Source organism: Miniopterus schreibersii (genome assembly GCF_964146895.1).
Source record: "Miniopterus schreibersii genome assembly, chromosome: 5".
Classification (NCBI taxonomy): Eukaryota; Metazoa; Chordata; class Mammalia; order Chiroptera; family Miniopteridae; genus Miniopterus; species Miniopterus schreibersii.
In genome coordinates, this window is record NC_138106.1 from 33,611,192 (window position 1) to 33,624,154 (window position 12,963).

At 36.1% G+C, this 12,963-nt stretch overlaps 1 protein-coding gene across 1 annotated transcript in view; it reads right to left on the minus strand.

Annotated features, from left to right (window-relative positions):
* Positions 1-12,963, minus strand: part of CCDC39 (coiled-coil domain 39 molecular ruler complex subunit) — a 35,221-nt gene that overhangs the window by 7,188 nt on the left and 15,070 nt on the right. Inside the window, exons 10-14 of the mRNA XM_081138653.1 lie at positions 11,167-11,361; positions 9,830-9,994; positions 7,247-7,384; positions 5,860-6,068; positions 1,050-1,173 (exon numbers count right to left, since the gene is read on the minus strand). Coding sequence (XP_080994779.1) covers positions 1,050-1,173; positions 5,860-6,068; positions 7,247-7,384; positions 9,830-9,994; positions 11,167-11,361 — 831 coding nt within the window. The remainder of the gene's footprint in view (positions 1-1,049; positions 1,174-5,859; positions 6,069-7,246; positions 7,385-9,829; positions 9,995-11,166; positions 11,362-12,963) is intronic.

Consider the following 12,963-nt stretch of genomic DNA (forward strand, 5'->3'; position numbering starts at 1 on the left):
AGCCCTGAGGTACTACAGACTGATGAGTTATAAAAACGGTTTGAGAGCTGGGACTCATTTCTCTTACTGGTTAGGTAGAATTTTCTGAGGCAAAGTGGCAGGATGTCACACTTACCGTATGTGTTAGGGGCAGCCCCAGAAGACTACAGGAAGAAACTTGTCAGATTACGTATAAATTGAAAGGGAGGGAACGCCCACAAGGGCCCGTATCTAAAGGTGCGAACTGGGAGATCCGCCCACTCCTGTCCATGTACCATTCAGGGAGGAGTTACAATTACAGCCTCCATTCCTCCTTTGCGGTGTTTCGAGTAAGTTCCTAAACTCTGTAAAGGAAATCACGCCTGTTCGTGTACTTTTCACATGGGAAGATGAATATAGTAGTGTTCAGGAAGGGAGTTGCATCCAATTCCTAATCACCTCCAAACTTTCCATTATGGGTTACCCGTGAGATAGCAGACGACTCCCGAACGTCAGAAAGAACGGAGCAGAGTCACCTGTTCACTTGTCTCCCACCTAATCTGAAGGTGAAGGGACAGCCCCTCTTCCTCTCTGGCTCTCTGCCCTCCCAGGACTGCAGTGGTAAACCGGGGTATAAGATTTCAGAAGTGGGGTAACTCCAGGTGATGATAACATCTAGGGGCTGGCCATATGAGCAGGCGGCTACAGGGAAGTCAAAGCTTTGCGCCGAAGGTGTTGAACAGACTGTCACATGTATGCTAAAGATATCCATAGAAATAGTAGGTCTTAGGGTAAAATAGATTATGAATCTTGAATAAATGAGGGAAAATGACACAACACAAAGATGGAAAGAAAAAAAAAAGTGTCTAAGGGTAGTCCAGATCCTTCTTGGGCCTCATGGACTGGAGGTGTATAAAACTAATACAGCTTCAGTACTTCTGTTAGCAACTAATGTTTTATGGCCCTAATGAAGTGCAATAGTTACTAGAGTGCTATGAAATTTGAAATTTCATGGACAAAAAGCAAAGCCACTTTGGTTAACAAAGAAAGGACGCTTGTCCCTATCACAACTGTAACTCAACTGAGGTTACCTTGATCACATAGTAGGCCTGTGTCATCTCCTCTTCTCCCTCAGGAGGCAGCATGACAACCGTGAGGATTTCATATCTGCTCTTCAGCTTATCGATTTTACTTAGCCGCTCATGAAAGTCAGCACTAACATGGAAAGAAAAGGAAAGGAAAAATTAAACACTGAAAAACAAACACTTTTTGAAAAGGACTATGGGGTTCCTATGGGAGACAGTGGTATTTGTGTGACTACTGCCATCAGATTAAATGTTCTCACTTTTCAGTTTTATAATTCAGTGCGAAGGGTCTGGATTTCACCCTATTTGGAAGGTAACAAGTTATCCTGCACAGTTTCATGGATGCTGGCAGAAGACATAAGATTCCTGGGTCAGAGAAAAAGCACTTTTTCACTCATGGCATGAGCCTCCTATATGCACTGGTTTCCCTTGCTCTCCAAGTACCACACAGGCGAGGAGGGGCTCAAATGAACGCTGCACACACAATAGGTGTATATCACAGCTGAGGAACCTCACACTTAGGTAACCTAAATATTTTATAATAGGAAATAAGCAAGCATGCCTAACCTTTGCTCCAGAGGAAGATACTACCTCTAGATTCTGAGGTTGTTCACTATCCAAACATCTTTTAAATGATAGTCTAATGCAAATCAAAACCACATGACATATCTCCTTAACCCATTAGGAGGGCTACTGTCAAAGAAAAACAAACAAAATACAGTACTGGCAAGGATGTGAAGAAATCAGAACCCCTAAGCACTGCTGGTGGGACTATAAAATGGTGTAACCACTACAGAAAACAAAAAATTAAAAATAGAACTGCTATATGATCCAGCCATCCCACTTCTGGGTATATACCCAAAAGAATTGAAAACAGGTTCTCAAAGACACATCTGCACACCACTGAGTTCATGAAAAAATTGAAAACAAATGGGATACTATTGACAGGAAAAACAGAGAGACATACAGATAAATGCAGAAACAAAAAACATTGTCACCAAAGAAATCTGGGGAATATCCAAACTCAGGAATAAGAAATAAAAAGAGAAATAGTAATCTCTGAGGCTATTATCAAGGTAATTAACAAAAGAATTGCCTATAGAACTTCTGAGCCACTCTCCTCAACCCCCTGAAGTATACAGGGATGTTGGCAGGAATTGTTTATGCACCAGTGATAACCCCCCAAATTACCAGAGTTCTAGTGTTGTATGTGGGAACTGGGGGTATAAAAAAAAGAGTGTGATGTCATTCCCTGGCCTGGACAAGAGTGGACATTAATTAAGAAAGAAAGGCAATTCTACCCAGGAATAAAGTATGGCTCCACCCCCCACCAAATAAACTCCTTTAGGGACAGACTCACCCAGAGCCTACAATCAGCCTCCCATTTAGAGTAGAGATCTGCTGGAGAAACAGATCTACCTAGTTGCAGAAGAAGCCCATGCAAGATCATTTTACAAATCACCATGGTTATTAATTAAGCCCTTTTAAGTAAATGTAACAGAAAGCCTAGGACTATCAGACATTTACGGAATAAACAGCCTGAACAAAAGGAACAAAATGAGCGATGACAGGATGGACACTAGGAGAAACAAAGACAATGCCCGGGGCAGCAGGGAAGCTCCCGGCGCTCTCCTCAGGAGCCTCAGACAGACGAGAGGCTGTTGCACCCAAGATACCCATCAACGAGAGCCGGCCGCCACGGGAAGAAAGGAAACGAAGGGACGAGAGTTCTTGCCAATTATTTCCCCGTTTCAATTTAACTTACTTTTCATTACAGTTGACATTTATAAAACTAGTGAAGAAAAAGATTGAGTTAGAGATATGGAGAAAGAGGGGCAGGGAACAAGGAGGAGACGGGAAAGGGGACAGGGAGACAATGAAAATATCTTCAAAAGCGGAATAAAAGGAATAGAAAATTTAAAGTGGGAGGAAAGTTCAAAAATCTGGACGTGAAGACAGATCTAAGAACAACATCACTAAAAATGAGCAACAAATGGGTAGGATAGAGCATGAGGTGAGAAAAAAATGAAAGGTGTAATAGAAAAGTATTTTCCTGACCTGAAGAAAGGCTTTGACGAAATAACTGGAAGAGCTCGTGAAGGGTCAAACAAGAAAAACAGAGAGAACACACAGGCACATGCGGGAAAATTCTAAAGCCCATGGTAAAAAGACTGTCCCAAGCTTCCAGAAAGAAAACAAAAGCCAAGTTCCCTACGAAAGAAGGCGAATGAGCCCGAAACCAGGCCTCGTGAACAACACTGCACTCCAGAGGAATGTGAAACGAGGCTTCCTGAGTTCAACTAATTCAAATGGGGGGCGGAGTAAATACGTTTTAAACATGCAAGGGCTCAAATTTTTCAGAGAATATCAATAATGGAAAAAATGTCAGGACATACTCTGGAGACATGAAACGGAAACCCAAGAAAATAAGATGACAAAGGACACATGAAAGATACTAAACCAAGACTACAAAGTAAAACACGTGGCTGCTGGGAACCGGCTGCCGCGTTCAAAGCGCGTTGTAAGGAAGCAGCTCTTTGAAAAGTAGAGCGATAATATTAAAAAACTATAAATAACAACCTGATATGATAATCAGTGATTTCAATAATACGTCATGCTGAGAGTCCCTGGGACAGGGATCTCAGAGGGAAGGCGGGAGGGGTGGGGAGAGATTAATCAAGGGCCTTCTCTGCATCAATGCATAACCCGCGGACACAGACAATAGCGTGGGGAAGGCCTGGGGTGCAGGCTGGAGGGATCAATGGGGGAAAAGGGGACATCTGTAATAGTTTCAGCAATAAAGAAATTTTTTTAAAAAAACACAAAAGAAACATGTTAAGAGTCTTAACCTCTTTTGGGAAACAAAAAATAATAAAATCAAATTAATCTTAAGTACTCATAGAAAAATAGGAAGATTTAAGTTTCTTTTGAATTTAAGAATAACCAATAAAATAATTAAAATTAGAATACATACCCTCCAAATAACGAAAGAAGAAAAGAGAGAAAAACAAAATTCAGTAAAACCAGTGAAAAAAAAGTGAAGACAAAAAGAAATACCCACCATATGATCCAGATGTTTCACTTCTAGGTATTTACCCAAGAGAAAAGAAAGCCTCTGTTCATACCAAGAAAACATATGTTCATAGCAGCTTTATCTGTAATAGCCAAAAACTGGAAACAATTCAAATGTTTAACAACAGGTAAATGTGCACTAAATCGGAGTAGATGCACACAGTATAATATTATTACTCAGCAATAAAGAGCCGGGGTGTCTACCTGCCTCCTGTTTTTGTACAGTTCATGAGCAAAGAATGATTTTCATATTTTTAAATGCAAAATGGTTGGAAAAAATCTAGAGAAAAAGTATAATCTATGGAAAATGAAAATTCTATGAAATTCAAATTCCAGTACCCATAAAGTTTTATTGGAACACAGCCAGCCATGCTCATTTATTCACATATCGTCTGTGGCTGCTTTTACTCTATAATGGCAGGATTAAGTTGTTGCAAAAGAGACCATATGGCCTGCGACACCTATAATATTTAGTATCTGACCCTTATAGAAAATGGTGTGGGATGCAGCTAAAGCAATTAAAATTCCTGCTCTTTTACAAACTTATGCAGAGTACAGAAAAATAAGAAACACTTAAGGGAATTATTTTAGCCTTCAAATCTGAAAATTAATTAGCTAAGCATCTATCTCAGGAAGTTAGAAAAAGGAAATCAAAATAAGCCCATAAAAATAGAAGGAAAAATAGTGAATGTGAAAGCAGCAATTAATAAAATAGAAAATGAGCTCACAGGAAAAAATCAAGCTTTACTTCTTTTCAAAAACCAATAAAATTCATTACTTGCAAGACTTATCCCACCCAAGCAAAGGTAAGCGGCAGATAAAGCAAGTAAGGAATGAAATGCCAGAAACATTGCAGCTATGAAACAAATAATAAAATATTGTGAACAACTTTATGGCAATAACTTTGAAAATTACAGGAAATGGAAAAATTTTACTAGAAAAATATATAATTTACAAAAAACAACTCATGAAAAAGTACAAAATGCACTGTCCTATTTATTTATTCAACAAATAAACTGAACCAACAGTTGAAAATCCTCCTCACAAAGCTCCAGGCCTCCAATGGCTTTGTCAGTGAGGTCTTTGAAAATTCCTACTCTTCTACAAACTTATCCAGAATACAGAAAAATAAGAAACACACAAAAATCACTTTATAGAAGTGGACATAACCTTAATAGCCTGATAACTTGACAAAGGCCATAGAAAACGAAGAATAAGCAGAGATGAAAAATTGTATAAAAATATTACCCCAAAAAACTAGACTCATACAAAATACAACGTGTCAGACAAGCTGCGTCTATTCCAGAAACGTAAGGTTGTTTAACTTTAAAAAATCAATCAGTATTTTTAATTATATTAACAGACTGAAGGAGCTACACATCAATGAATGCAGAAAAAGCATACAAGAAAATTCAACATCCACTCCAGATTAAACAAATTAAAACAATCTCTTAGCATAAAATGAAAATATATGGGAATGCCCTTAATATTATTAAGAGTATCTAAAAAAACCTCTATGGTAAACTTCATACTTAATGGTAAAACAATGAAGACTTTCCTTTTGAGATCAGGCACAAGACAAGGTACCTGCAATCACCACTGCTATTCAGCAGTGAACTGGAGGTTAGTTCCAACAAGGGCAATAATGCAAGAAAAAGAAAAGTAATAAAGAAAGGAAAGGAAGCAAAAAAAACTGTTATGTTTTCAAAATTCATTAGCAGGGTGTGAAGATTCTAATTATTACCTTATGTTTTGCCGTTCCTGATCAATATATCTTATTTGTGATGCAAGCATTGTTTTGTGAACCTTAATTTCTTCATTTCGTTCTTCCATAGCTGTCTGTAATTGCTGTTTCCTTTTTTCCAGAGAAAGAACTTCTTCTGCTTTACTGTGAAGCATTTCACGAGTACGTTTAACTTCAAGTTTTAAGAGATTGTCTTCTATCATCAAACTCTATCAACATTAACAACATTGTCAAATATTGAAATATTTTTATACCCAAACCAAAATATTTTTCTGTATTATTGCTACAAAACTCAAACTTGAAAACATAACTTATACCCCTACATTCCGTATGTATCAAAAATAAATTACAGATGAATGAAGAAATTTAACGCAAAAGATAAAACCAATGCACTTACTGGAAATAGAAAACATTTGTTTAAATTTTAGGGTGACAAAGAAGTTTCTAAGTAAATGTATACAGGGAAAAGCACTTAAATGTGTGATGTTTTAAAAGTTTTTAATGTCAAAAAACTGAATAAAAATTCAAAGACAATGGAAAAACCTATTGGCACTATTTATGATAGAATTAATATTTTTACATATGAAGATCTTTTGCAAAGCAATTTAAAAATATAAACCTCCTAATGGGACTATGGGCCAAGAACATAAAAATTATGGAACACAGTATAATAATAAAAATGTTTTAAATATTTTTATTTAAACATAAATATTTTAAATTTCATGTTTACATATGTTTCAAAATGTCACCAATTTTTTAAATGCAGACTAAAAACAATGAGATACCATGTTTGACCATCAAATTGACAACAATTTTATAAACTATATAAGATCCAGCTTTGGTGATGGTGAATGCTTACATGTTGCTACTGGGAGTATTAATTTAACCCTTTAGAAGACAATTTGGCTTAAAAATCATTTCAAGACACTGAAGATATTCATTCTTTCAAACCTTAATTATACAGCTAGAGATTTATCCTAAGGAACTAACTGAACAACTCTACAATGATATATGTGCATAGAACATGATAATACTATTTAAAACAGCCAAGCATTGGAAACAAGCATAAATCCAAAAAATAGGAGATGGCTAAGTAAATCATAGTAATTTCATGCAATGGACTGTAGGAAGACTTCAAAAGTATTTTTAAGGAATATTTAATGTTTTGGAAACATGTACAATATATTAACAAATCTTAAATACAATATATATAGCAAATTTTTTGAGACTGGAAGGTAATAATATACTTTAATACTGTTTATCTTGTATACAGTAATTATAGGGACTTATTGTCTCTTTTAAAATTTGCTACATTTTAAAATTTTTCTGTAAGTAGCCTGAAAACATGTGGTTTTTAATATTATATATTCATGTGATTTTACTGCACCTGTTTAAAAGCTTGAGCTTTATTAAGTTCTTTCTCTGATCTGTCATTGAAAAGGTTTAGTTCATTTATTTTGGCCGTGAGAGCCTGTTTTTCATCACAATTTTTACTGTTAGCCTTCTTGATAAAGTAAAGATCATTCTGCAAAAAGGAAAAAAGGTACATAAATATATTTTTAAATAGCAATATTAAATCCATACAATTAAACATCTTACAATAAAATATATGCTCCATTAAATATTTACAATAATCAGATTTTTTAAAATCTTATTTTTCATGCTCTAACATCCCTAACATAATATACATGGATATATTCACATAATTTTTATTAATTTTTATCCTCTATTGATATTATGGTTACCGGTCAACCTGCATTTTTAGGTGATGGCCATTTATAGGAAGGAATGGGGGGAAGGAGCCCCAGCTTGGTTTAATACATAGTTCACCTTCCAGAGTTCATTATTTGGATTCAACCCAAGTCCCAGAAGGTAAAAACATTAACAGTGTGAGAAAGCATAGGGTCTTGGTTAACAGTATAAGCTCTGGAATCAGATGATAACAGTACCCACACTTCCTTAGGTTGTGAGAATCAAAGAAGTTCCTGGCAAAGAGTATGCCCCACAGCGTTTGATATATAAAAAGCTCATGCATTATTATTATTATTATTATTATTATTATTATTACATATATAATCACATATTGCTAGAGAGAAAAATGCTAAATAAGGTCTAATTCCATAGGATGCATAATGGGTCATATATGCACAGATATTAGTTTTCTAGCTTTATGCCAGTTTGTATCCCTCCTACCACCCTGAAGCCAGGACAAGGTTCGTGCTCTTAGTCCCCTCTGGGTACATAAAGCAAAAACTTTTTAGCTCCAAGATCAATTTCTCTTCCCTCTCTGCCTTTTTCTTCCTCACTTCCTCTCTCCCTCCCTCCTTCCCTCCTCCGCCTTTCTCACTGCGTGTGTGTCTCTGAATAATCAAGACCAAGTAAGTAGCAAGACAGTGAGAAGAGGAATACTTTTTTGCGTAAATGAGATTTCATCAAATTAACTTTCAGAACAAAAAAAATTAAATTTAAGGTGAATTTCAACCAGAAGAAAGTCGTTTCTGTTATGCACAATAAAAGACGGAGTGGCATGGGAAAGGGAATGCAGAATGACTTGACAACCCCATGCTACTAATGAGAGCAACCTTCATTAGAAGAATAACTAGCTTTAATATCTTTAAAAATTCACTTGCATTTCTATTAATTTATTTTTCTCTGTGTAAAACTAGAGTTAGAATATGCAGAAGTACTAGCCAATTGCATAACGGACAGAGCCCAAGGTCGATAAAGAGGGAACACTAGAACAACCGCCACACAGCAAAGCAGACAGGATTCGGGCCAGGGTCAGGAAACACGTTCGGCTACACAGGTCGCCTTTCTATATTTCTATAGCATTAGTATGCCCATACTCTGCATAATTAAAACAATGCCATTTACTGAGTACCTGCTAAAAAGCACTGTGTTATGACGCAAATTGCTTCTAATTCTCCCAAATGCCATAAAATTATTAATTTTTTTTCCATTTAATAGATGAATAAATTAGGACTCAGTAAAGTTAAAACAGCAATGGTATAACCTTGACGTTCAAACCCAATTCTTTGATTCCAAAACGTGCTCTTTTCTACTAAACCAAGGAAACAGTTAAAAAATATATTTCACCAGGCTACAAACTACTCCAAAACAAAATTTTATCATTGTAAAAATTTTTTTTTTAATGTGAAAAAAGTTAATAGCTTCCTTTCTCCTTTGTTAGCCCTAATAGAATTCAGGGCAGTTCATCACTAGGCCTTCCCAGCTGTTTGAAGAAACCGTGAAACCCTTTGGTCTTCTCCTCCATTCAGGTCCATACTCATCCTCCACTCTTGCTCTCCAATTAAACTTTACCATCGGTTTTATGTTACACAGGCTTCCTAACATAGGTTTTATATTACCATAAACATATTACTATACCTAAAGATTAAGTATATTTTCACCTTATTAACAAAATCGTTACCTGAAATATGTAACTAAGTAAATATTTGAATAACAACAATAGATGACCCATAAAAGGGCAGCTGCTTTTAGAAGTTATTTCATACATAAAGGACAATCAAGTTATTATGGCAAATGCATAATAGAAAACTAGATTGATCAATATTTTAAATCATGTACTATTTAAAAGCATTTTGAGTCACATGAATCAGGGATCAAATCCTAGCCCCCCCTATAGTAGCTGTGTAACCATGGACAAGTTACTTAATTTGTAAAACAAGTAATAATATCTTCCTCGCAAGCTCCCTTATTTATAAGGATTAAATGAAATAAAATACTAAAGGCATGTGATATATTTAGCATATAGTAAGTGAGCAATCGATGGTAATGTTACATTTTCATAGTCAGGACAGGAATATGGACATCAGCCCCTATGTTTGTGATATATGGGGTAGCTTGGCAACCATCTATCCAAAGTCAAGTCTTAGGAGCGTGTTCTCTTAAAACAGACTAACTAGTGACTAGCATATTTGCAGCACAGAAAGTGTTTTGGATAAGTTACATGAAGCTTCTTGATCTGTGCTTCCAAAATGCCAAATGTAGTTTTTTTCTCTTCCAATGTCTTTTTAAGTTCAATAACTTTTGTTTCGAGAGTCTGTTTTTCTTCTGAATTAATTTCTCCCTTTAACCGTGACATTCGGCGTTCCACTTGTTGAATGTGAAAATCCTGTTACAATTTTAAAAAATAAGTTAGTGAGGAGAAACAAATGGTGAAAACAATTTCTATAACTATAAAGACACAGTAAAGACTTTCTTATGAGTTGGCCTGGGCGTCACCATTTACTGGAGTCACTTTAAGCCTTCAGTAATTTACAGGATAAAATTATCCTTACCCTGAAGGGAGAAACAACAACCTATTCTTCAACAACCAGGGTACATGATAGTGACACATAAGTAATCTGAAAATATAACAAAGTCATATAGGGAGCTACTTATCATACTGCCACGATGGAACCTCAGGAAATCCCCTGGAAATACATGGGCATAAAATTTTGAGGGTACATTTTCTAAGGGATGCAAAAAAATGATATAGTCATAAGTTGTTAGCCATAAAAGACTCAAAACTCCTAATGAGTTATTTTTAAAAGTATACTTTGGCATCTGTAATTTTGAGAAACTAAAAATATATTAGTGGGGAAATTAAGATGTAGAGGGGAGGACATTAAGAAATTAATTGAGCCCGGCAGGTGTGGCTCAGCACTTGAGCATCGACCTAGGATCCAGGCAATTGGGGTTGGATTCCCAGTCAGGGCACATGCCCCAGTTTCGGGCTCGATCCCCAGCAGGGGGCGTGCAGGAGGCAGCCCATCAATGACTCTCATCATTGATGTTTCTCTCTCTCCCTCCCTCTCCTTTCCTGTCTCTGAAATCAATAAAGATATATTTTTTAAATGTTTTTTAAAAAAGTTAATTGAGACAGAACAAATAAATAGAAGAAATAAGGAAAAACTGAAAAAATGCTTTTAACCTATTAGTATAGGGGTGGGATGGGAAAGCCTGTGTCTGCACAACTGTGAATCAACATACAGTTTTCTTAGGTTTCAGATGTCCAGCTCCTTGTTTTGTTTTACTCTACATTCAATCACTCCAGGTTCCTTTAAAGCATGGTTCTCCCTCACTAGAGTTGTCTATCCTCTTACCTGTTTATTTCAGATCAAGAAAAAATAGCATTTAAGTCTCCCTCATCCTACTAATGACCTAGCATGATATCCCATCTTCAATATCTATCCCTCCAAGAGTGCTGCTTAGAAATCTTTGTTTTCTCAGAACACTGAGGTATCTTGAGCATCACAACTATAACAAATCAATATGAGAGATATTCATAAGAGTAACATCTACCTGACTGTACATAATTTCTTGCTGCTTCAAGGTTTCAAAATCCAGTTTATGTAACTGTTGGTTGAGGTGCTTTAGAGAGGAACGGGTTCCTTCGATTTCTGATACAACAGCTTTTTCTTTCATTGTCTCAGTCTGTAACTCATTAACTTTCTTAAATAGCACACCTTTCAATATGTTCAATTGAATTTCCACTTCCTGATGATAAGAATAACAGTGATTAATGAAATTATAATACCTTAAAATATTTTCTTTTATAAACAGTATAATTTAGGGGCTCATAAACAAACCCCAACATTTTAGCCCTTGATATATAAAGACCTTCCAAATCCCCACCATTTCTTATAGTCTATTCTAGTGGACTAGAATAGTTTTCTATTCCTGCATCATGTACCTTGATCTGTCATCTTATTTCTAATCCACCCTCGCCTTAGCCATTCCACTGGTTTCCTTAGAAAACACCACATATAAGTTCACAAACTTTACTGAAGGCTTGAGAGTGTTTCAGGGAAGAAATCACATCACTCAATCTCCCACCTTCTCTGGGGCACGATCCAGTGGTGAGCAGGTAAGTGATTAACCACCAGCTTTCCAGTGGATGAGAGACTAGGGGGAAGTGGCTGATTTTCATGGTGTAAATATTCCCACTATAGCCAATCTCAAGCTTCTAAAACGATTCCACTAAATGCAGAGTTAGGAAGAGACGCAGAGTAGGAGACCATTATGCAGTTATTTCCACTATACAAAGTAATTTTAAGTAACATTAAAAGCATAGATAATAGTAAAATAATTTGGAAATGATAACTGTTGAGTATTTATTACTTTTGTTTTTAATATAATTTTTTTAATTGTAAGTCTACATAATTTAATTTTTAATAGTAGCTACATTTAGCAGCCAACTTGCAAAATCCTGGAAAACGTAACGATCATTTCTTATGAGCTGGTAGGGCTGGCCCCCACACAGCACTGGCGCGACCTCCTACGCCCACCTGTTTCCATGTGCAGCCCTATAGGAAACAGAAACCAATCCCCACTCCCACTGCTCCTTCCTCAGGAGGCAGATCTGTCTTGACCTCAAGGCTTCACGACAAATATATTCTAGGCTGCAAATAGATCTGCCATGACAAGATCTATTGAAAGTTACCGTGTGTGTGTTTTTTAATTGCTGACTCTATTACAGATGTTATCGTTTTAAAATGTTGAAATAATTACCTTCTGTTCTCTTATACCCAGATTAGCATATTTCCCTTTGGCAACCAGTGAACCTCAATATAAAACAACAGACATCTGTGATTGGCACATTTAAGTTTTCACTAATCAAGAAATATAATCTGATATAATCATATGAAATGCATTATTTTTCATATAATTTTCATTGAGTTTAATGCCTTCTCAAAGATTGCCTAGCAGAGTTTTCAAGTCAGCGCTTGGTGGTGAACAGCACAGTACATCTCCAAAACACGCAGGGTTGGGATTTTCCAACAAACACAAAATCCAACAGCTACAAAAATCCAGATTCTGAACACAACCCTGCTAGACCACAATTAGTACACATGCTGCAATCTTATTTTTCTCAAATTCAGCTAATTTCTTGAAAAATATCATGAGTTTTTCATTCTGTCACCAAAAGAGTCTATTTCATATGAATTTCAGTTTTTAACAGATTTCTGGTAAGTTCTAATACTGTCCCATTGCATGTGCTACAGAAAATCATGCTCTTAAGAGGAAAAAATAAAACTTTAAAAAATAATAATGTTGGACTCAAACACCACCCAAGTCAAGACTGCTGCACGACTTCAT